At 46.4% G+C, this 25,633-nt stretch overlaps 1 protein-coding gene across 9 annotated transcripts in view; it reads right to left on the reverse strand.

The window, feature by feature from the left end:
* The window catches only part of TJP1 (tight junction protein 1), a 360,820-nt gene that overhangs the window by 111,186 nt on the left and 224,001 nt on the right, over nucleotides 1-25,633 (reverse strand). Inside the window, exon 1 of one of the 9 annotated variants that reach the window (XM_081887567.1) lies at nucleotides 22,157-22,330. The exons of the other annotated variants lie outside the window; for them this stretch is intronic. Within the exon in view, the coding sequence (XP_081743693.1) occupies nucleotides 22,157-22,201 (45 nt within the window). The 5' untranslated portion in view covers nucleotides 22,202-22,330. Of the gene's footprint in view, nucleotides 1-22,156; nucleotides 22,331-25,633 lie in introns of those variants that run through there. 9 annotated transcript variants of the gene reach the window in all.

Genomic DNA, 25,633 nt, shown 5'->3' on the forward strand with positions numbered 1-25,633 from the left:
CGAAGCTGCTCTGGCCAGCCAGCACCAGCGCAGCACACGGAAACACCGTTTACCTTCCCGCTATAAAAAGGTACCTATTTATCTACTTGCACTTAGGGGTGCTTTCGAACTGCTAGGTGGGCAGGAGCTGGGACCGAAAGACGGGAGCTCACCCCGCCGCGGGGATTCGAACCACCGACCATGCAATCAGTAAGTCCTAGGCACTGAGGTTTTACCCACAGCGCCACCCGCGTCCCTCTTGGGGACCCTTTTTTTGGGTTACAGACCACCAAAACCTGGAAGTACTGGAACGGGTTACTTCCAGGTTTCAGCTGTTGTGCATGCGCAGAAGTGCTAAATCGCGCTTTGCAAATGCACAGACGTGCCGAATTGCAACCCTCGCATGCACAGACGCACCGCTGCGGGTTGCGAACATGCATCCCGAACAGATCATGTTTGCAACCTGAGCATCCACTGTATCTGCATAAACACAAACCAGGATTGCCTTTGTAAATAAAGAGTTCAAAAACAGGGTTTGAAATTGATTTTTGAACTTTGGTTAGAAGGGAATCTTTAGTGCTGATGCAGATGTAACATGCTGACAGCAAACCAGGCTGGGCATAGCATGTTACATCTGCATCAGTGAGAAACAAGTGCAGAAAGGGGAGAAGGTTGCATTTGCAACTTTTTGGTTTTGAAATAAGGCAAGTAAGAGGTGACATGATTGAAGTTTATAAAATTACACATGACATGGGGAATGTGGATAGATAAAAGTTTTTCTCCCTCTCTCATAACACTAGAACTCGTGGACTTCCACTGAAGCTGAATGCTGGAAGATTCAGGACAGATAAAAGGAAGGATTTCTTCACACAGCGCATACTTAAACTATGGAACTCCCTTCCACAGGAGGCAGGTTGCCAATTTGGACGGCTCTGAAAGAGGGCTGGACAAATTCATGGAGAAGTCTATCTTCAATGGCTCTGCTCTGCTTCCACGGCCAGAGGCAGCAATGCTTCTGAATACCAGTTGCTGGAGGGGAGAGGCTCTTGCGCTCGAATCCTGCTTTCAGGTTTCCCACAGGCATCTAGTTGGCTACTGTGAGAACAGGTTGCTGGACATGATGGGTCAGTGGCCTGATCCAGCAGGCTCCTCTTATGTTCTTAGGAAACGATGCATCTGCACCAATCCACATTACCTCTCAAAACCACCAAATCATTAACTACTAGCCACACTGGTGAAAAACTACTGTGCAACTGCCACCACTCAGTTGATGACCTTTATTTCCAGTCCGGGAGGTGGGGGGGGGGAGAGAAAGAGACCTGGGGATCCACCAGCAGTCAGGAGAACAAAGCTGGCATCTATGAGCATTTCTTATTTATCTCAAGACAGCTGCCCTGGTGTATAGTTAAGCTTTCTTTATGTATTATATCAAAAGTACAATGTATTCAGAACAGCCAAAGGCTTGCATGAGCATTAAAACTTTTGAACAACTGAGGATGTGATACACAGAAAGAACTGCAACATGAAGTCAAGCACATAAGCAAAAAAGCAGTCTTACTCTACCTTAGATATTACAAGACACATGGAAGGGCCTAATTGGACATTAAAGACATTTTTGGACCACAACTCCCATCAGGGGCTGATGGGATTTGTAGTGCAACAGCAAATGGAGGGCACCTGGTTAGTGAAAGCTGGTGTTCTGACTATAAATGGGTTTTCTCTCTTACCAGCTGGCAGGTCTTTGCCACAGCATTTCCTCCGCAGAAAAAAAGAAGGTATTTCAATAAATAGATAGCAGAAACACTGATTCAGCTGCAACACTTACTAAAAGAAGCAGCACTTTGATCTATGCAACATCCATCTCCATGAGGGAAGGAGCAGGAGGAGCCTACAAGCAGCAATTGTTTTTCTGTTAAAACAGTCTAGTTAATATGCAGCTGAAACACAGTGGAATAAACAAGGTGGAGGCAGGGGAAAGGCAAGGCAAAATCCCAATTGGCACAACTGCATCCGGTCTCCAGGAACATTTGGAAATTGTTCGGCAGAAAATTCAGGAATGGGAAGACAGATTTACAGTGAAAAAGAGAGACGCTGAATTTCATATCATAACCTTTTAGCTTGACATATATTTGCCAGGCCAAAATGGATACTTTAACAGATGGATTAAGTATGACCATACCATAAATGCTTTATCTCCCATTTCTTTTATGCTTGTAGCTTGGCTGCAATTTTCCCCCCTATCTTGCAGTCTCACTGCAGCTTAACTTTATTCCATTTACCATTTTCATAATCCAGTATTTTATGAAATCATCAATTTGCTTAATGCTTGAATTCCCTCAAATCCTGTAACCTCAAATCAGCTCTTTTGGTGCAATTATATCAGAGCTTTCTTAATCGCACTTCACTCAGCTATTCAAAAGCCACACTTGGTTAATTAAACTCTCCTTCCTGACAGTTGCTTGCCCAAGTCCACCTACCCAGCGAGTTCCATATCACTGAGTTTCACCCACTGAAGTATTTACATGACCAACAAAAAACACTTTCCTGGTAAATGGGCCCTTAAAGGCTGATTAAGCCAGTTCTTAGCAAGTGACACCCCCGCCCCACTAATCCACCAGCACAAGCGCTGTGCCTTATTACGTCTTGGAGGCAGTTACTCACAGCCTCAGAACCCCCCTTGTAAAGTGAGAGTTTGAACATGATGATCCAGCTGGTCATGTCACAGAGTTCTCCAAAAAGCATAGGAAGAAGAAGAAGTAGAACGAGTGCAATACATTGGATCCCATTAACTGGCACCAATTCCAGACTTGCTGCCAGCAACTACCAGCAACATGACTGTCCACAGCCAAGGCCCACCCTCTGAGCTTAAACGGAAGAAAGAGAATCGTAAAAAGGATTGTGTGACCCCCTTGCACCCAGAATGCTCAACACAGTCTAGAGAGGTGTATTATTGGGTTCACACATTTTTATTCTTTGCAGTACAGTGGTACCTCGGGTTAAGAACTTAATTTGTTCCAGAGGTCCATTCTTAACCTGAAACTGTTCTTAACCTGAAGCACCACTTTAGCTAATGGGGCCTCCCACTGCTGCTGCTGCTGCTGCACCGCCACCACACAATTTCTGTTCTCATCCTGAAGCAAAGTTTTTAACTTGAGGTACTATTTCTGGGTTAGCGGAGTCTGTAACCTGAAGCATATGTAACCTGAAGCGCCTGTAACCCGAGGTACCACTGTACTTTTAACCTGCTTTTCAAACAGACTGCCAAAGCAGTGAACAAATTTAAATTCACAAAACAAGTGAGATTACAAAAGTGAATAAGGGCAGGATAAAAGTCAAGAACCAGCATAAAAGGAAAGGATGTGAATTATAAAAGCAGCTTGGGTTGTTGTTTTTGCTCAGAGTCGGGGGCTCCTGCCAGTCATGGAAGCTGTGAAGGCCTATGATCCAGTGCCCCCCCCCCCAAATATACTCTTTTGACCTCTTCCATGCAGAGCCCTAGCTAGGTGATTTTGCGCCCCTGGCAGAACCGTCCAGATTGCACCACCTAGCCACGAACAAATTACCGTATTTTTTGCTCCATAAGACGGGCCAAGATTTTAGAGGGGGAATGCAAGAAAAAAAAGAATTCTTTAAAGGAAGCGCTGAGCAGAGCCTGTATGCATCCCAGGCTCTGCTCAGCACTCCCTTCCACGAGCCGTGTGGAGCGTGTGTGCGGCGCTTGCAGGCTTTTCCCCCGAGCGTGGCTCTTTAAAGGGAGCGTGGCTCTTGGGGGCTTTTCCGGGAGGTGGGGGAAGGGACTGAGGGGCTAAGCCAGAAGCTAGAACAGTGAGAGGGAGCACTGCGCAGCGGTCCCTCTTGCTGTTCTGGCTTCTGGGATAGCTGCGCAGCCTGCATTCTCTATTCTATAAGACCCACACACATTTGCCCTTACTTTTTAGGAGGGAAAAGGTGCGTCTTATAGAGTGAAAAATATGGTAGCTCTTCTTTCTGCCTCTCCTCCAACCCCTCCCTTGCACCCATTCAATTCCTCATGCACTTCACCTTGTAATGAATTCTTTTTTGTCATGAATTCTGATTGAAGGAGGCCAAAACAGAGCACGGACACCAAGATGGGGAAGGCTGACCTAGATGATGGTATATAGGCATCTCCCCACATGTGCGGGTTACGTTCCAGGCCCCTGCATGCATAAGTAAAGTCGCCTAAAGTGGGGAGCACCCCACTTTAATAGGGAGGAGGGCATGGAAGCCAACTCCTTGGGGCCAAGGTTCCCTGGCCCCCACTAAAATATTTGACACCCCCCCATTAATGGGCATTGCCATTCAAATAGTGTGTGTGCGCTCCGTCTCGATTATACTGGGCAGTGCTTACCTGCCCCCCCCCATATATTTTATTCAAGTTGGTATCCTTGAGGGAGGGTGTGAGCAGTGAGGTGGGCTGGGCAGCATCAGGGGCCGAGGCTGGTGGACCTTCCCGGCCCCAACCCCAAGTGAAGTCCAGGAGAGGCAGAGGCGGCGCCTCATGGCCAGAGGGGATGGGGCGCTGGAGCACGCACAGGCTCCCCAGCCAGCCCAGCCGTGGCACCCAGCTGCCAGGAGGGTCAAGGGGCACAGCCAGGAGCAGCTGCCGCCCAGCGCACCCTCTTCCCTGCCCTGCCTGGGCTGTGGGCAGGGAGCGCTGGAGGGCACAGGGCGCCTGGCAGAGGGTCTCAGCAGCTGATTTTGTGCCCCCCCTCATGTGCACCCCTGGCAGGGGCCCACCTCGCCAATCCCTAGCTACAGCCCTGCTTCCATGCATGACATTCTCTAAGAACAAAGCTAACATAAACCATTGTGCTACAAAATCAAGGCTTCCCTCTAAATATCCTAGGTCGGCATTCCCTGCCTGGCAAAGACACACACAAAACCCTCAAAGCACCACTGATCATTCCCCAACACTTTCAGAAATATTTCTAGGCTATCAGTTCAGCAACTTTTCTTTTCTTTCGTATTGGGGGCGGGGAGTGAATGAGCTGTTCTCTCTCAGGAGTGTTAGTTACTTTTCTTAGTTGGACTGGTGACAATGCCTGGATCTACTTGCCTTAAATTAGCTTGCACATCAGGCTGTTTGAGTCTTTTGTACTCCGTTTTTTCTTTTTAAGGTTTGTATTATCAAATGCTTCCTGAAGTCTCATTTAGAAAGCTAATTTAGTCAAAAGGCATTCTTGACCCAGTCTCTGAAGATGCCGGTTGAAATGCCAAACAGATAAGCCAAGTATTTAAAAGCACTGTGATGTTAACATTTTTGCTTCCATGGTAAACGTTTCAGAGCAGAAACACAATTACAGTCGATCCCTACCATTTTGTTAAATCCATTTTACAACAGGTCATAGCCAAACAGGATACACTAGCAGGAGTGTCCAAACTATTTTCAAAGAGGGCCAGATTTGATGAAGTGAAGGGCTGTGAGGGCCAACCAAAGTTGTTGAGCTGAGCTTTTTTTATAAATTGACCCCAAAGTTGTTCACTTTGGACATGCCTGCAAAAGGGAAACAGCAGGCTCTTTCTACCAAGGTCTTTCCTTCAAACAATCTCCTCCCATCTCCATTTGCCGTGGAATTGGTGTTTTGTGGGCACATCAATGAGAACAGGGGTGGAGAACTTTTTTGCAGCCTGAGAGATGACATTTCCTCATGGCGGACCTTCTGGTGTCTTCAAGCCAGTGGTGGGCAGGGCAAGAGGTGCAGTTCTACCTTTGTACAGAACAGCCACACAGATGTCATGGAGTTCCTTCCTACACCCCAATCTACCCAGGTCTCTCTATCCAGGCAAGCAACAGGCACTCTCTCACAAAGATCCAAAACACCTTCTAGCCAGGCAAAAGAACTCAAGGAGGATACAAAGCAGAGTCAGTGAGGGGTATAGCTGGGTACCAGAGAGAGAGGCCTTTTGACCCCTTGGCAGGCGTTCCGGCCTACACAACCTAGAAGAATCACATTGACCTATATAGCCTTCTATGTCCCAGGACCCCAATATAGGTGACTCTCAACTTATGCAGGGGTTATGTTCCAGGGATCGTGTGTAAAGCCAAAATCACATATAGTCAAAACAATGAAAGGTGGGATGGCCAAAGTCATTTTTCCCGGACCCCACCCCTTTTTATTTATTTTTTTGACAAACACATAAAGCTCAGTTACCTGCACCTCAACGGCGACTTCTCCCCATATGAATTGACTATGGCCCTGCCATTGTCATCTGGGACCCTTCTCCATGTGCCCCCTCCATGGGAGATCTGGAAGGAGGCAGCACTAGGACGGGTCTTTCAGTGCCACGCAAACAAACATTTCCACCAGGCCTTTGGTTTTTAAATCTCTGTGGCCTCTTTTAAATCTTGCCTTTTGAAAATATGAATATGTTTTACATTTTTCTCTGTTCTGTTTCATGCAGGTTCAATGTACATTTTACTTAATTGTTGTTTCCAGTCACTTTGAGTTACTTTGGTTTAAAAAGTGTCTAATAAGTTTGACTTTTATTCCCAATACCTATGCTTATGGTTGTTGTTTTGAGCATCATGGACATGGTCCTTTCAACTAAAGAAAACAACAACTGCATGAGGTAAGGCAAAGGGACTGGCTGGCTAGCAGTGGCCACCTAGGTAAAGGTAAAGGTACCCCTGCCCGTACGGGCCAGCCTTGACAGACTCTGGGGTTGTGCGCCCATCTCACTCAAGAGGCCAGGGGCCAGCGCTGTCCGAAGACACTTCTGGGTCACGTGGCCAGCGTGACATCGCTGCTCTGGCGAGCCAGAGCCGCACACGGAAACGCCGTTTACCTTCCCGCTGGTAAGCGGTCCCTATTTATCTACTTGCACCCGGAGGTGCTTTCGAACTGCTAGGTTGGCAGGCGCTGGGACCGAGCAGCGGGAGCGCACCCCGCCGCAGGGATTCGAACCGCCGACCTTTCGATCGGCAAGTCCTAGGCGCTAAGGCTTTTAACCTGAGTGGCCACCTGGCCCCACACTATTTACCCATAGCCCTGCATTTAGCAACTCACCTAGTAATCCTCTTCACAGGTTAGCAGAAACCTTTGCAGGCTGTTAACTTGATTTACAGCATACTCAAGCCATGTCTACGTACTCCAACTACTGTTTACAAATGATTCATTGTTTGCCTGCTTTAAAAATGTAGCCATGCTGTTCTCGGGAAGCAAAACATCCTGCATCTTATCTATCCCTGCCACCCCCCTATTTCCACAAGCAAGAGAAATGGCCATATACCTCGCCCACAACTTCTGCAGCTTTGCCCCATTGTCCTTTCCCATCATGGAAAAATAAGCATTTGAGGCAACACAGTGTGCTCTGCTCAAGGCTTTGTACACCAGATGCTTACATTGTTTCTGTTTCCTAACAACTGATTTCAAACTGGAGGGGCGGAATTGCATCACATCCCACCTCCCTGCAGCGAATGGTGATCATGGTCAAAATGCTGCTAGCTACATGGCAAAGGATAGCTGGGAAGAAATGGAGCTGCAGTTCTGCAGCCCTACTCAGCCGGAAGCAGGAGCATTTCCAGGTCTGTAATGACTGCAGGCTGGGGGGGGGGGGTAATTACAGAAGGGGAAAGGGTTACAAGAGCAAAGCAGCACACTGAGGACTAGACTCCAATGAAACTGACAGGATGGAAGGACCCAGGAGAAGAGGGGGGAGGGGGAGAGTTCCCTCAAAAATAATTAGGGAAGAATCTTGATGGTCAAGGTTTCCTTGAACCAGACAGAACACACAATCATCCTTAAAAGAAATGTCCTCCACTATCAGGATGATTTTTAGAAGGAACAGCACACCAAATGCTCGCTGCAAAGTAGGAAGAAAAACGGGATGCTCACGTGCCTTTTGCACAGACTTTACATCTACTATAGGAAACAGCCATAAGACATGGGCTTTCTGTTTGGTTCCCTCCATACTTGTGCTCTGGCAGTGAGTCAGATCACTTACTTGAAGACTTACTTCAGAGTAGACACATATAGGGTCACACTGAAGGTTCCATGAAGTTTAATAAGACTTATTCTCAGGTACAGCAGCCTTCAGCTACCAGGTGCCCAAAGCAAACTCCCTCAAATAAAGATGGAAGTGAGGTAACATGACCCGTATTTTATACAGTTTGTATATGATGTTTGTTTGTTAATGTGTGGTGTGCTATGCCTAATAAAGGATTTTGAATTGAATTGAAATTGTAACATGACCAGATTTTGGGAGCTTTAAAATTTAGGACACTCCCTGTCAGTAATAGGCCTGGGTGATATATCAATATCGGTATTGACCGGTATGAGGAGCAGACGGCAATGTTGGCTTCACTCAGCAGTATATTGCTGGTAAAACCGCCACGGCTCCAGAATCCCTCTGTTAGTGACTTCCTCCAGCGAGCCTTGCTAGCAGAGGGACTCAGGAGCAGTGGCAGTTTCACCAGCGATATATTGCCGACTGAAACCGCCATCTCACTCTGCCCTCATACTGCGCAGAGGGAGAACAAAGCTGCACTGGTGAGGCGCAAATACAGCTTGTTCTTCCCTCTGCATCTTTAAAGGGCTCGGCTGAGGAGGGCGCGGTTGCTACTCCACTCTGCCAAGTAGTTAAGGCATGGGTAGGCAAACTAAGGCCCAGGGGTCGAATCCATCCCAATCCAGACGGATCTGGCCCAAATTCGTTCATTCCCCCCCTCAAAATCGAGTGTGGCCCCCCCACAAGGTTTGAGGGCCAGTGGACAGGCCCCCTGATGAAAAGGTTTGCTGACCCTTGAGTGAAGGGATCCCCGAGCCTGGCGATGGCTCCCGCGCAAGCAAGGAGGGAGGCTGTGCAAGGGATGGGGAGCCTGCCAGCTGAGCCATACGAAGAAGCTGCCTTGTCCCAGCCTGCCAGGCACTGGGGTAAAACGGCCTCTGCTCCCGCAGTGAGAGCTGCGGCAATTTCACCCGGTGCCTCACAGGCTGAGGCCCACGCAGCTTGTTTTTTCTACATCGCGGTATATTGCCAGACCACAACATTTGGCTGGTGATATACTGCTGGTGATATAAAGTGAAAGGAAACCCTCAACCAGTGGATCAAAGTAACAATACGTCAGAAACAAAACTAGAATTTTATTAAAACAAACTCAATGAGGGTTAAAGTCCAATGGTTTGCTCTGAGGAAGCACAACACTTTGTTTTGGTCAAAATCACTTTACAGACGTAATTAAGAACTTTACTTTAAAATTCCACTGTTTCTCATTAAATTGATTCCTCCTAGAATGGCTGTATGTTCTATTAAGCCAGCAAAACATTTCCAGCCGGCTTCTAGGACCATTTCCTTTCCCTCAGGGAAATGATGTGGGGTGCTCTACCTAGAAAACCCCAAACCACGCAGCTAATCCCTAGCCAAGCCTTATCTGGCTGTTTAACTGCCAGGCTCTCTCTTTTAAATCTACCCTCCCCTCCTGATTGGCTATTGAGTCTCCAGGAGGCTGGACCAAGCTCTGTCCATCTGTTACAGAGCCATCCAGATTATTTGAACTACAACTCTCATCAGTCCCAGCCTACACTACGCCTGAGCATCGAAAGAGCACTAGGCTGGCAAAAGCTGCTGCAGAGAACTGCCGTCTAAAATGCCCAGAAACTGTCCAGAACAAACAGTCTTTTGGTGGAGTCTAAACGCACACAATGCCTACTTTTATAATAGTTTCAGAGGTGAGTTACTTTTGTCCCAGGGCATTCCTTTACACAGAAATGCAAGATTCAATTCAGCGTGCCTCATAAAGGGTCATGGAACCAGTTTTCATGATAATATTTAGTATGTGAATAGCCCTTTCAAGGGCTGAAAGGACACAGAATCATAGAGTTGGAAGGGACCCTGATGATCCCTGATGATCCCCTGCAATGCAGAAATATGCAGCTGTCCCATATGGGGATTGAACCTGCAACCTGGACATTATGAGCACCACACTCTAACCAACATTTTCTCCTTGTAATTTTTACAAGAACCCTCTACAGTCAGTCAGTATTATTGACCCCCAACTGCAGATGAAGATGAGAGCGATTTATCTAAAAGCCATCTAGCAAGGTCTTAGCAGAGGCGAAATTCAAACTGGAGACTTCCTGGTTTGCAGTCCAGTCACATAATTGCTGTGCTAGACCAGCTTCCATACGATCTTTGTTTGCATTACATTCCAATTTAATCTCTTCTTTTTTAAAAGCGTGATTTAACAAGTACATTTCTTAAGTCAAAGTAAAATGCACATCTTATTTTTGTTTTATCCTTGACTTGTACCAGCTCCAATCTGTAGCCACTTCTCGAAAAGTAATTCTTAGGCCTGCTTTCCTCTGCTGTTATCCAATGATTGTGCTCTGCTTGGGGGCAGGGATAAGAACTTGCATCCCTCTAAGTGATTTCGGACTCTCTCCGATCCCATCAGCATTTGCCACTGGTCAGGGGTGGTGGGAGTTGCAGTCCTAAGTCATCTGGAAGGACATAAAATCTGGAAGGCATGAAATATTAAAGCCGGCTAGCTTATTCAATTTCACCTCAATCACTTATCTTGTGTGTGAAAGCAGACAGTTCATTGTGAAGCTGGCCTCATTCATCATGCAGAAACATGGAAAAATGAAAGGAAAAGTAGCTTTGTTCAGCAGTGGAAGAACCCATTGGCCTCATCTCTCTGTCTCCATCACCTTCCATGTGTCAGGAAGGCAAACTGTGCAGTGCTGGAACACTGTGCTTGCGCAGGAGCCACGTGTGACTGAGATCCCTGCTGCTTCTGGGTTCTAAACCATGTGGGGAGGCTACACGACCACAGAACATCAAAGGTGGACCAATGTCAGGGCTGGAGTTGAGCATAGGTCAGCAGCAAAAATTATAAATTACTTGAGGCAAGTGAATGAACTCTTTATCCAAGCACAGCTCCAGTCAAGTGGTCTCAGCAACTCTTTCTGGGACGTCTTGCCCTAGTGAAGCCCTTGTGAGGACTGAAGATCCCTGCCTTTCCAGTGTCCTTTCCAGGACTCCTCCTCTCCAGGATCTTTCCCACACAGTCTCAGGCTGCGTCTGTGCACAACCACCTGCTGGTCAGCCCATTTCACTTCTCTGCGGGTCCTAAGAGACCAGGGGGCAGAGGAGCTGGTCACAGCAGGAGGGGGAGACTCCCTGATGGTCTGAAGCAGGGGTCGGCCAGTTCACTCCAGTGGAGATCCTCTGTGGGCCGGATTGTGCACGCGCATGAGTGCGCGTGCCTGCGATTTCCGGTGTCTGCACAGATGCAATTTTCAGTGCCATGGAAGCAAATCCCCACGCCATGCTGCGCCAGTTTAGTGCAGCTCATGGGGACTCGCCGAGCGGGCGGCTCGGTTCGGGGGCGGCTCATGGGCTGGTTAAACGACCCCCGTGGGCCGCTTGTGGCCCATGGACCTTAGGTTGCCGACCCCTGGTGAAGCAAACCACTATTCCCTTAGTCTTTTCCCTTGCAATCTGAGGTCTAATTTACACAGCTGTAAAGATTACCAAGATAAATGCATGTGAAGGCTAAAAAAATGCTGAACCTTTCCATTTGTACGGTATCCTAGATCTGAAGGTAAGTCCAAAGGTTTTTGTGCTTTTCCACCTTAACTTTTTCCCTGCATGCATAGGTAATTTCCCTTTCTGCTCAATCCCTACAGGGTTGGGGGAGGGAATACATCTGTTCACAGTGGATTAGTAAGCAGCATCCTATTAGAAATTCTCCAATCAACTTGAGAAACATGCTATTTGAAAACCAATATATTATTAACACCTCTCTAAAAATAAAAAATGTGATTGGTGTTTTGAAACCAAGGGAAAGAAGAAAAGTCTGGCAAGTGCTCTTCAATGTCCACCACAGAGTGCTTTCTGCAAACTCCACTGACTCATGAATTTAGTTTTCCCAGTCATATGACCTGCTTGGCAGACATTCCAGCAAGGCTTTGGTCACGTGGGCAGCTGAAGCCAGCCTCAGACAATGGGTCACAATCCCTCCCCCAACTAACCCCCCTGCCCCCTGCAAAAGAACTCTGAGTGATAAAAAGCTGGGCGTTATCAGCTGTAGGAGTCAGCAGCTGCAGTTTTCTCTAAGGCTCTCCAGCGCTTTGACTGCAACCACAGGTACAGCCAGGCACCTGTGAAACAAAAGCAGCATTCCTCTGTGACTGCCAACAAGTTATAGGATATTCAACTGCTTAAAAATCAACCCTAAAATATCAATTAACTTTTTTCCTTGATGCATCTATCATGCTGTACTACTTCAGCAAAGGTGCTTTGAGACCCTGAAGCTAAAAGTCACTTAGATGAAAAATGTGTCCCTGAGAACAGGATGCTGGACTAGCTGGTCAACTGGCTCCTTTTATGTTATGTTCAGTACCACAGTACCAAACAAATATCTCAATACTCCTAAGAAAAAGACAAAACACTCAGCTTATCTGTAACTCAAAGTGCAGCAAGCCAACATGGCAATTCTAACCAAGCTCACTCAGAAATCAATCCAAGTTAAGCGGGTGGTGCAAACTAGGGCGGCACATCAGATTTGGCTGAATCCCAGGTTGATTCAACTGGATGTGGGGGCTTTGGCTGTGTCAGGTGGAGGCAGCCCCAGATCAGGACAGGCCTCCTGGAGGATTCTTGGGCTGCCAGGGGACAGGGCATCAGGCAGGAAGGAGGGGCTTTGGCTGTATGCACCTACTCTAAAGTAGGACACACGTGTGCCGGCAAACAGAGCAGGACTGAACCATTCGCTCATCAGCTGGAGCACAGGATTCAATCCTGCAGGCGGCACTGATCTGCTTCAGCAGCGTGTTCCTTGCAGAGAACACACTGGAAAAGCAGACCTCAGCAGGACTGACCCCCCCCCCTGCTTTCTGTAATGGGGGGGTCAGCATCTTCTCCCATATCCCTCCTGACCATATGCTTAATTAGGATTTTTAAAACCCTAATTAAACATTACTGCGTCTCTTAAACTGATTCAGGGTCAGATCCTGGCCAGTGTTCCATGGCCTTAGATCAAACTATATGCACCATTAAATGTGCATTGCTCTGGGGCTGTGGAACACCCAACCAGGATGTTGGGATACTTTTCTGCTGCCTCCTATTTAAAAAAGTATCAGGACTGCAGAACTGGGGAGGGAAGGTTTAAACCCTCCTCCTTCAGCTGTACTCCCAATTAAAACCATCTCCCTTACTTTGCTATCCCTTAGTCTTTTCTTTGTTTGGTGGAGGAGCATCCAGAGGAGAGGAGGGAGGGAAAGATTAAATCTCCCCACCCCACACAGAGTGAACCTGATGAAAAATCACCCATTTCATTAAAAACACACACCTTGATGCAGCTTCTAATGACATAGTTAGAGTCATGTGTAGTGACACGTGAAACTGTTTAGAACTGCAACTGCAATCTGATTGATCTTTTGAACTTAAATTAATCAAAATATACTATCCTGCTTTCTTCAAGCCTCCATAACACCTGGGGGTCAACCCAGCCTGGCTGTACTAGAACTCCTGTCCTCAACCCGGTGCCCTCCATATGTTACAGAACCATAGAACTGTAGAGTTGAAAGTGACCACAATGGTCATCTAGACCAACCCCTTGCAATGCAGGAATCTTTTGTCCAGCATGGGGCTCGAACCCATAACCCTGAGACTGAGAGTCTCTGGTTCTACTGGCTGAGCTATCCAGCAGTTGCATTTCCCCATCAGCCCCATCCCACAGGCCCCACAGTCAGGAACGGTGCAAGGTGGGAGTCCAACAACATCTGATTGTGGGAGGCCACACTAGAGTCACAGGGCCAAATTCAAGCTGAGCAAGGCTCATTACAGAAAACAATTAGAGGTCTAGTAAGACTGCTGCACAGCAAAACTCTACTAATAATAAACAAACAAAGAAACAAATCATCCCACCTTTCCCCCAGACCAAGACTCAAGGTGGCTCAAGCAAACCTCTCTTAGGAAGCCCTTTTCAGGGAAGCAGGGAAGCCTGTAATCATAATGTTTTGAGTTTTTCTGGTAATATACAACCAACAACAGTATTTCAGAACAGTAGTACATATTGGTTGGAAGTCACCCATCTTACTATGCCTTGAGTGCTGTGCCTCAAATGAGCCTCATTTCTCTCTTTCAAGCCAGAGGGGACACGAATGACTAAGGCCATATCCTTACAAGCCGTTGTTTCTTCTTGTTGTTGTTTTTAGCTTACGTAACATTTTTGAAGCCTTGGGAATGCTCACCGTAGCTTACAAACAGCCCCTTAAGAGAGGCCTGGAGCCAGTTTTAGAAGTCAAGAGGACTAGACAATGACTAGCGCTTAGGACTTTTTAGTTGAGAGAAAAGGCGAGTAAGAGGCGACATAATAGAAGTTTATAAAATTATGCGTGGCATGGAGAAAGTGGATGGAGAAAGGTTTTTCTCCCTTGCTCACCATACTCAGGGATATCCCATGACATTGAATGTAGATGATTCAGGACAAATAAGCAAAGGGAGGCTGCTGGCCAGGATAGCTGTCCTCTGCCTCCACAGTCAGAGAGGCAACCAGTTGTGGGAAACCACCAGAGGGGAGAGTGTTCTTGTTTTCAGGTCCCCCTTTTGAGTTTCCCGCAGGCATCTGGGTGGTCCCTGTGAGAAGAGGAAGCTGGACTAGACGGGCCATTGGCTTCATCCATCAGCTCTTCTTATGTTTAAGATGTGCGCTTGGCCTCTGCAGTCTCCATGATTTGATCATATTTCTGTCACCATCTTTGCCATCTCAGATACACAAACATTTCACTGTCCCTTCAACATCCAGCTCTCCATAGTATTCCACTGATATCAGAGTCCAACAAAACCCTGCATGGAAGTTTGAAAGGGGGGAATGCATAATGCCGCCTTCTTGCTTATTCCTCACTTAGCAGACTTGTGCCAAAACGAACATGAGATTAACCCCCATTCACCAAAAAGCAAAACAGTCTATCTTCATTCTCATTAGAAACCATACTAGGGAAAGTATTTTAGAAGTGCAAGGTGTGCAACTCAAAAGAAATCTAAAACTAGATTGAGCAACTGACATTTTAAAAATATTCATCTTAACCTCTTTCTAAAGAATTAAAACCCTTTCTACCTTTTCACTATACTGTTTTTTGAATTGTATATATTGACCATCATTTCCCTCAAAAGGCAGACTTTTTTGGATATGTGGGGGGGACGGACCCTGAATCTACAGTGACAAAAGCTAAGATCTTGGTCTTCAATTAAATGCCCCATAAAAAGCAATAATCTATTACCTTAAGCTACTCTAAACACAATAATGATGATTAGTAGAAACAGTCAGCATCACAAAACACTTAGTGTGGCTGCACTTCAAAATAAAAAAAAATGTAGCCCGAAATATCCCACAAACTCATTTGTTGGCCCACTAGGATGAGAACCTACAATGCCTATTAGTGAAGATAGTCATAAGCAACCAGACTGCAATTATGTTTTCTTGCAACAGATGTGGGAATCCTATGGCCCTCTGTATGTTGTTGAACTTCCATCAACCCCAGCCAGCATTGCCAAATGTCAGTCTAAAAAATAAGACACAAAGATTTCTCACCCAGTACAGTCCAAACTCACAGATCTAACGTGTACACTAGGGCTGTTTGGTGATCACCATTCTCCATTTAGGTCAACCACTGTCCAAACCAGCCCAATGAGAAAGCTGACTTTGGAACCAACCCAGTGGGCATGCACACCACCCTTCTTCATTCCTCCTTTCAGGACAGAAGTGAGTGAATTACTAGGAACTCTTCAACGAACTATAGTTTCCTGTTTTATCCGAACTGGGAAACTAATATTATGCTAACTTCAAACTATACCTTCTTATTCTGGCTCATTTCAAAGCTATTAGCCATAGCTTCCCAGGTCAGACAAAACAGTAAACTATAGCTAATAGAAAAGAGTCTTGTCTGCTTGCTGCCTTGCTCAAATAAAGGAGTTGTGCACATACCCACAATATTCACACATACAGTGGTACCTTGGGTTACAGATGCTTCAGGTTACAGACTCTGCTAACCCAGAAATAGTACCTCGGGTTAAGAACTTTGCTTCAGGATGAGAACAGAAATCATGTGGCGGTGGCACAGTGACAGGGGGAGGCCCCATTAGCTAAAGTGGTACCTCAGGTTCAGAACAGTTTCAGGTTAAGAACAGACCTCCAGAACGAATTAAGTTCTTAACCCAAGGTACCACTGTATCTGATTTTATTAAACAGAGATATGATCATCTGAACCCAGCCATTGTGCAGGAATGCGCTCAATGTCCTAAAATGACAACTGTCTCCAAGTGCACTCCTCAGGATGATTGCTCAGCAGTGTCACAGAGTTCAATTTTGCAGCCTTATCATGCATAACCACCAAAAAATGTTCAGCCCAACTCTTACTGCAAATCACATTTTGATTGGGGGCAGGGGAGGGGCAGAAGGAGGAAAATGGATTATTACTAGTCTTCCTCCCATATATCTTATTAGAAACATGTTACTCTCTACACTGGTGTCAATTTCTGTCCAATTACAGAAGGATGTGTGTGGGAATTTTAAAATAAGCTTTAGGGGTGGCATGGCAATGTGTATGCAATAAAATTGCTTTGTTTTGCCACACACTCAGCTCAAAGAGAAACTGGCAAGACAGTGGGAAGGCGTACATGACAGTCCTGTAATTCCTTTGTTAAGTGATATCGTTTATACAAACCTACTAAAAATAGGACCCCGGGTTAGCAGATTATTCTGTTTATTTTTCGAACATATTTCACCATACTACCCAAAGCTATTTATGAAGAAATTCAGAGTTGAATGTTCACATAACAGGAATGGCAACAAATGACACCATATGGAACCATGACAGGAAACAAGACTGTCGATGGTCAACAATGTAATTTGTTTTCTTGTGGATTCCACAGGAAAGAGGCACTGGAATGTGTTTACGCAGGCGTAGCCAACGTCGTGCCCACCAGATGCTGAAATGTGTGTGAGTCACAACTCCTCCTACAGCCAAGCCTGTGAACATCAACTAGACAAAAAAAAAGATCCCAACTGATTCCTCCTAACAGGTTAATAAGTAGTAGTTTAAAAAGACTTACATAAGAATTAGACTATACCTTCTATCAAACATCGATAATTGATGACAGACAGAGAATTCTGTTTTCACGCCATCCCAAAAGCTATTTTTAATAGGACAGAGCCAACTACCACAATTCATGGTTCCTGATAAACCGGACTGGATATATACTTGTGGCCTTTGCAGTGCTTAACTCTACATCCCATTTTAGATAATATAAAGCAGCTTCAGTCAATTGAAATAAACCTAAAAACAACAACAACTCAGGTCTCTTTAATGCATTCATGGGCATGAGACAGAGATAGAAATTTGCAGGGCGCCAGGTGCATTTTGCACCTAAAGATTCTCCATTTGCAAGCACCTCAAAAAGTCTGGATGCCATTTTTTGTGTGCCTGACTGACATTCAAGGATTACCAAAATGTATGTGCTTTGAAGCTTCGAAGTATATGTTAAGGATAGTCAATATGTTAAGGAATTTAACAATAAAGAGTAGAGTGTTTTGAAACATGAAGTATGGTACCAATATTTTTACTGTAAGCACCAAATTAAACATGGACAGTGGTACCATGGGATGCGAACGGGATCCGTTCTGGAGCCCCGTTCGCATCCCGAACGGAAGACAAGCTGCGACGGTGCATCTGTGCATGCGTGGGTCACATTTCACCGCTTCCACGCATGTGTGTGACGTCATTTTGAGCGTATGTGCATGCTCCGTTACTTCCGGGTTGCCTCAAGAGCGCAACTCGAACGCGCTCAACCCGAAGAACATTCAACTCGAGGTATGACTATTAAGAATTTCTGCATAAAATGTGATATTAGCAATGTGTCACTTACGTGAATTGCATATTAATTCACAACCCAGGTTCCAGAAGCCATTTGGCTCCTAGCTTTTCTTTCCCAGTTTCTAACACTGGTATGGGACAATTGGCACACAAGACAATATAAATTACTTTAAAGTAAACAGGCATATTCAAAGTTATCTTTCAATGGCATATAATAAAAGTTTAAACCATGGGCAGGTGTCCAACAGGCCAGCTGATGATGGGGGGGGGAGATTATAGAGGGCCTTTATTACGTTTAGTATTTCTTGTCCTTAAACTCAAGGCAGACAACATATTCAATATGCCTGTTTGATGGGACATGTGCAGTTTTCAGGCAATGCACTTCCTATTCCTACTCTAGTTACATACACTCTTAGAAATGAACAAGAGATCCACCATTTGTCCTAAAGTGTCCCATTTTAAGTCTTATTTAGTATGCTGAAGTCTTACTGAGCTAGCAGCATAAACTACACTATAGCTAATAATAATAAAAACCACCTGAACCGTATTTTCAGTATTCAAGATGCAAAACTTCTATTTTAAGATGGGGATGACAGATTTATTCCAAGGTTGCTACTGCACAATAATCTAAATATACTGCTTAACTTTTTGGATGCAGAAAAGCCAACAGAAAAACTTCCAACTCCTCCCTTGTAAGAAGAATGAAGCAAGTATTAATTACTGGATCTCCATGCCTACTGCAATGCCTGCACCATCCCTTTTGAATTCTAAAATATTCACGTGGTGTCATCACCAGGCCCAGCAAAAACCCTTCAATAAGGATGCAGAGGTTTTCCTGGCAGTAGAGCATTAAGCAGATAATGGAAGTCAGCACTTATACAAAAAAACTTCTCATAAGACAAAGAATCCAGATTAATATATTGACCAACTTACCCAAGATATATAAGACAAGAAAGCATTGTGTGGTGAGAAGCAATGCAATTGTTAAAATGTCATTTACTGCAGGAAGGGAATGGAAGACCACATATCCCAAGATTTCAGTTACCGGTACCTCCCTCTATGTACAGAGCCTTGGTTGAAACTGTTACCTTTGAACATTTTAAAGTGATTAGAAAAGATTAGTAAAGGCCTTTTCATAGTATTGTTTCATTGTGGAAGGTACACACAGCTGTTAGATATTAAACGGGTCTAAATAACCTTCTTCTCAACTTGTGCAGGAGGGTGAAGGAGCAAATCCAGTATTCCATCCCCAGGTATGTGAAAACTGGAAACTGCATTTTACCAGTACCCAAACTGTAACCTGCTAATCACAGAGAAAATGCAATTACCTGTCCACCAATGCTGTTATTATCACTTTGGGTGCTATCTGGAATGTGACTGAGAAGTATCATAGGAATCTACTCAATACTTCCCCATTCTTGTTAAAAGCCCTTCAAAGTTTTCCCCACTTTTACTATTCAATATTCATTGCAAGTAAACATAGCAGCAGTAAGACTACCAAAGCAACGAACAAAACAAAATAAAATCACCCCTCATACAATTAATTTGTTTTAACTTCTTCTGAAAGCAAAGTGTTCTAAAGCTACTCCACTGTTCATGTATCGTTTAAAAAAGGGGGGGGTACATACTCTCATGGAAGGCATCAAAGGCTACCCAGCCCCAGCCCTGTCGTAAAGCAACCCCACAATCTATCAGTGGGAACAGAGCAAGTTTGACATGACTTTTGTTCATCATTCTTTAAAATTTGTGCTATGTGTTTACATCCTTAAGTTCACACTGCACAACCATTAGACGGAATTGCATTATCTCTGGCTATGATGCTTTGAAGTAAGCAGTTCAAATCTCCTGTTCATATGCACATTTGAGTTTTAAAAACAAAAATCAGGAAAAGGGGAAAAAACATTCCTTACTACTAAGAACAAGGAGCAACACAAAAGGCCTAAACAGACCATTGCACTCCCTGCCATATTTACATGGCAATGCAACAGCGACACAGGCACTCTCACAAGGCAAAGAGAACACAAATGAAAGCAATGTTCACTTTTATCACCAAGGTATAACCAGCATTCTAAGGGAAGCAATTTTGGAAAAGCTGAAAAGTATTTCAGATTCCTTGGCATCACAGTTATCTTTAAGTATCTGGTTTTCTCCCCCTTCTCCACCCGCTTCCTGCATTTTGCTAGAACAAAGTAATAAATGTGCCATTTCCAAAAGAAAATGTATGAATTGGATTCATATGCCTCAGCCTTGGTCAACCTGATGTGCAGGACAACAATCTCCATCCACTATGAGGTCTGGAGATAATGCAAATTATAGTTCAAAACATCTGGAGGACCCCAAGTTAATCAAGGCAGATACAGCTCACCTGACATAACCTAAGAATGAACACATTTTGGAGACTGAGAAGAAAAATACTCTAATGCAGGTTATAATATTTTTTCAAAGTGCCAAGATAATGCCAAAAAATGAAATTTAAAAACTACTATAAACTTTTTGGTGCTTCTCTGAGTCACAAACTTTGCAAGCTCAATAAAGCGAGACTTAAGTTAAAAATGCAACTGTACCCAATACCTATTGGAGAATGAGTATTCATGAATGCCACCAGAAACTGATTCTACTGCCAAGAATCTGTGCCAAGCGTCAACGCCACTGCATTAGTGCAGTATCAGAGGCGCACAGTTCAGGTGCAAGCGCATACCAAGAGATGACATCAGACAGAAACTACACAGTTTCACCTGAGAGCAAACCCTTCCAGAGAACTATCGAGCAATATTCCTTAACGCAGCCAACACAAAACAACCAATGTACTGTCTCCAAAAGAACCAAGAACTGTTTATAATTCTAGAGTAGGAAGGGGAAGCTTTATTCTACCTTTTTTAAAACAAAAAAGTTTCCAGTCTAAGGTTTCATGCGTAAGGAGAAACTTGTTGAGCATTTCAACTCCACCTCCTTCCCCTAGGAGTAAAGCAGCACAGCTGACTGACTGACTCACTCACTCACTCCTGCAGAGTTGAGGGAGGTCAGAGTACTACATGCACCTGTACCATATAATACACCTACAGAACAGGTGGAGCTTTTCCTGGGCTCCCAGCACCACCCAAACATATTTGCACAATGTCAGCAGCAGCTGATTCAAAGGGAGTTGCTGAGAAATCCTGTATTTCAGGAATTGTGAAACCTGCTGTTTCAGGAATTCCTGATGTGAAATTCCTAAGAAAGGACAGGTCCTTTGGAGTACAAAAAACATCACACACACCATGTGCTAAAAAAACAACAAACCCAGCCCAATTCCATTCACACCCCAGATTAAAGCACAGAAACAACATGCGATTCAGATGAGAGTTGAAATCTCCCAAAACAAACGTTTTCTGCAGCAATTTTTACAAGGCAAAACTGCAACCCCACAGCTAGGCACTTCCCAATCTGTATTTTAAAAGCACACAGGAAGCAAGTTTCCACCCTGAGACACCTCACTTTAAAAGCTGGCTGCTTGACAAATTGCAGGGCAGAACCCACCCCACCTTCTCGGTACAATGTCAACAGCAGAGCGCAAGGAGAGTAAGGGAATTAAGTCTTGCTGAACCAAGAGGGGCTTACTTCTGCGTAAAAAATGTGCTCAGGATAAGGCTGTAATGGGAAGTCCATTTATTTAGGGCAGAGGTCTCACTGAACCCAGTTACGACTTACTCCTGAGTAAGGAGACTTAGAATCTTCTCTTGGGTCCCCTTTGAAAGCATCTGTGGAGCTTAACTTTTAAAACTTGCCCTCCAAGAGGAGAAACCATCCACTCTTTGGCCACCCACTCCAAAAGGAACTAATCTCGAGTTTGGTGGTATCCTGAGCACACCAGCCGCCCTTCACCCAACAGGTGTTTGGGGGGGGGGGAGTTTGAGAAAAAGAACAATTGTGCGAACCTAAAAAGAGGAGCTCCATTAACTTCAGCCACACACAACCAAGCCAGGCCCGCCCCAAAGGTTCACAGAGCTTGGTTTTTACTGATTTAAAAATCGTTTTGTACTGAGCCCAGGTCTGCAAGAGGGGGGCATTTAAACCACAACAAGCAGACTTCCGAGCCAAGAGTGGCGGGAGATGGGCCAGAGTGCGGTGCTTTCCCCGCTCCTCCTCAATCCCCCTTCAGCCCAATGAGGCTCCAGTGGGCCGCAGGGGGAAGCCCGGGCGCGCCGCGCGGGGAATTGGGCGCGCGGGGGGCGACTCGCCCCGAAGGCGAAGGGGCGCGCGCAGCCCCCCCCCCCCGGCAGCCCCTCGTTCCCCTTCCCGGGCCGGCGGGGCAGAGAGGAGGGAGGCTGGCTGGCTCCGGAGCCCCCCCTTTCGCTTACCTTGGTGGAAGCAGCAGCAGCAGCAGCTGCGGCTCGGGCAGACATCTTGTTTCCTTCCGTCCCCGAGGAGGGCAGGGAAGAGCGGGCGGCGGCGGCGGCGGCGAGGAGGGAGGGGCGACGGGGCGCGCTGCCTCCTCCTCCTCCTCCCGCCCGCCCGCCCGCCAGGGAGTCCCGGGGCGGCCGCTCGCTCTCGCGCTCCGCCTCCTCACGCCGCGGCGGCCCCGGCCAGCCCAGTTGCCTGCGAGTCCGGCCCCGAGCAGAGCGGCGCCTGGCCCGCCCGGCGAGGGTCTCGGGAGCCGCCTTCGGGGCTTCCGCGGCTTCCTTGGGCCGGAGCGGCGAGGCGCCTCGGTCCCGGGCGGCGGCGGCAGCTACACGCCCGCCGGGCCGGCCCCCCGCTTCCCTGGCTCGCTCGCTCCCCCGCCTCTCCCCGCAACCGCTGACATGTCTGCCGGGCTGCTGCTGGGAGGGTCCATCTCTCTCCTCCGGGGGGGGGGGCGCAGAGGAGCCTGGCTTGCGCGGGTGCGCAGACCCGGGGAATGCGGAGGAAGGGGCAGAATCAATAGGCAGGGAATCGCGGGGCTCCGCAAGCGGCCGGGAAGCGCGGCAGCAGCTGCGGAGGCGCCAGGACTTTTCCCATCGCCATCATTTTGCTTTCTTCCTCCTTTCCCTCCGCTCCAAATAAACGTGCAGGGTGTTGAAAAAGAAGAAGAAGAAAGACGCTTTGCAAGAAAGTTGCTTGGCTTCCCTCCGAGCAAAAGGGGCAGGGATTTGCAAGCCCCCCGCCCCCCCCGCTGCTTCCCAGCGCTTTGGTTCGGACCCGGGCGGCGACTGGGGCACCGACTTTCCTGGCGCGGAGGAGGGAGGCTGGCCGGGCAGGGCGCTCCCGCTGCTGCCGGGCAGAGGACCGGACAGGAGGCTGGAGCGGGTTGCAGAGCGACCCGAACGCGGCAGGAGGAGGGAGAGGGGTTGCAGAGAGAGCGGCCGCCAGTTTGGAAAGGCTGTGAACTCTTGTTCTTCTCCCAGGCCCAGCGCGCTTTCTTTTCTGGTTTTCAGTATTCTGTTTTGCAATCGGAATAACCATTCCCAGAGCCGCGTTTGAGCAGTGCGATCCTATACTGAGTAGTCCTGTACAGTAAATTCCACGAGTTCAGTTGGGCTTGCTCCCAGGTAAGGGTGTAAAATTGCCACACACGGTCTCTTGCAGCAAAAACAAAACAAGACCAGCTAAGAGAATTGTGGTACCCCCCCCCCTTAACGTCTTAACAGGTTTCTTGTTGCCAAAGCTTTTGGTATCAACATCAGAACTGCTTCCCAAAATGCAGGTGGGAAACTTGAATTTTCTGCTTTTTAGCCAAAAGAAAACCAAGGCCCAATTTAGCACAGATGAGGAATCACAGGCCATATATTTGCAGTTTTGATCACTGGTGGCTGCAGCACTTGGGAGAAAATCTCATTAGCATCTTCATTATTTTCTGCATTTATACCACACCTAACAAGGAAATATCCAAGGCAGCTTAAGATCAGAACCAAAACTCAGCACAATAAAAACCAAAATATCAATAGAACCGATCAGTAAACATTCTTTTAAAAAGGCTAAAGGCAGTGGCAGCATAAAGCAACTTAAGGACAGCACTCTGCAAAGGTTTGTTGGAAGAAAACAGTTTCTTCTAAAGTCAATAAGGCATCAGTGCCTGAGGTCTAGTGGCCTAGCCTCAATCCAGTGTGCAGTTTCCGAGGAGCACGTCCCATTGAACCCATCTTAGCAACCTTTTGAATACTCACACGTAGGCTCACAGCCACACTTCTTACCATGGTGACACAAGAGAGCCCAACCTGGCTCATGCCTAATTACGTAATATACAACTTTCAGTTGGTGCTAATAATAATGATAGTCCCCAGCCACTCTGGGCGGATTCCTTCATACACAAAAACGTAATAAAATATTAAACATTAAAAACTTCCCCATATAGGGAAGCAAGAAAGGCAAGTGTGGATCCTGCAAAAGGCCTTTGAGAAAAGCAAGGCCTCTGAGCCCTTCTAAAAGTGAGGAGGGACAGAAGCAAATAGGAGGGAGGTGATCAAGGGATCCCCGCAGCGGAGATGCAAAGTGCCAGTCACTGCAGTTCCAATAACAATTCTTTAAAAAAAAATACACCTGTTTGCAAAAGTTTTTTCAAAAGTTAGAATACAGCTTTGTCCAGTGCCATAACACCACAGAACGATCACTCCAATCCTCAATCCCACATCACTGCCATGCTGACTCGCCAAATACCCTACCACTGATCTGGTTTACTAGACATTTTCCATCAATGTATCCCCTCCACAAACACATGATGATGACATTAAAATACCCTGTTCTTCATTAAAGGAGAAAAAAGGAAACCAATTCTTGAGCACAGGGCTTACATCACTTGGGGCCTTGAAAATGAGCAATGTGATCTTAAATTCAAATGCGTTGCTCTGCAATAGTCAGCTAGAGCAAAGATGCAGGATGGGCATAATTTGATCACTCGTGGAGGCCTAGAACTGTATGGAGCTGCAGTGCTGCATTCTGAGCAAGCGTGAGCACCGCCAGAAGCGTGCACAGCAAAGATTTACAACAGCCTTTGCCAACCTGTGCTGGAAGGGGGGGGGGTGTGGGAGTTGTAGATGGAGGGCACCAGACTGGCAAAGGCAAAGGCTGGTTTGCAGAAATCAAGCCTTGTGGTCCCCCAGATCACCACAGTAAAGTCAGCTTCAAGCAAATGTGTGTGTAGTTTTCCATGCTGAATGTAAAGTAGAGGTAATGATTATTTGGGTTCCTGCAAAGGCAGGAGAACTCTGTCCCTGCTGCTTTGTTTATCAGTGTGAAATGATAACATGAGCAGATAAATTTGGAGGCACAATACAGGCAAGGTTAAGCACACTTCAATCCCATGCCTTAAGTCTCAGGAGTGAGAGAAGTGAGGTCTACATACCAAGAGGAGGGGAGGAGAGACAGAGAACCCTCCTGACTAGCACACACAAAAATTTATCACCTTCCAAATGCAAAAAAAAATAAAATACAATGGTACCTTGAATTACAAACGCCTCAGGTTACAAACGCTTCAGGTTACAATCTCCACTAACCTGGAAGAGTTACCTCAAGTTGAGAACTTTGTCCCAGGATGAGAACGGAAATTGTGTGCCAGCGGCGCGGTGGCAGCAAGAGGCCCCATTAGCAAAATAATGCCTCTAGTTAAGAACAGTTTCAGGTTAAGAATGGACCTCTGGAATGAATGAAGTTCATAACTAGAGGTACCACTGTAGAGGTGGTGAATCGCCAACAATAGGCACCAGGAAAGTGCAGTTGGAGCACGTGCTGCCAACATGCCTGATACTCCCCCAGGCTGAATTTCCTGTGACTTTAGTCCCCTTCACACATTTTTCACGTGAAGGAAGCTTTACATATAGAAGAGGCAGTGTGGCCACGTGAGCCCCTGAATTGTCTGTAAACAT

This window comes from Podarcis melisellensis (genome assembly GCF_964234715.1).
Source record: "Podarcis melisellensis genome assembly, chromosome: 14".
Lineage (NCBI taxonomy): Eukaryota > Metazoa > Chordata > Lepidosauria > Squamata > Lacertidae > Podarcis > Podarcis melisellensis.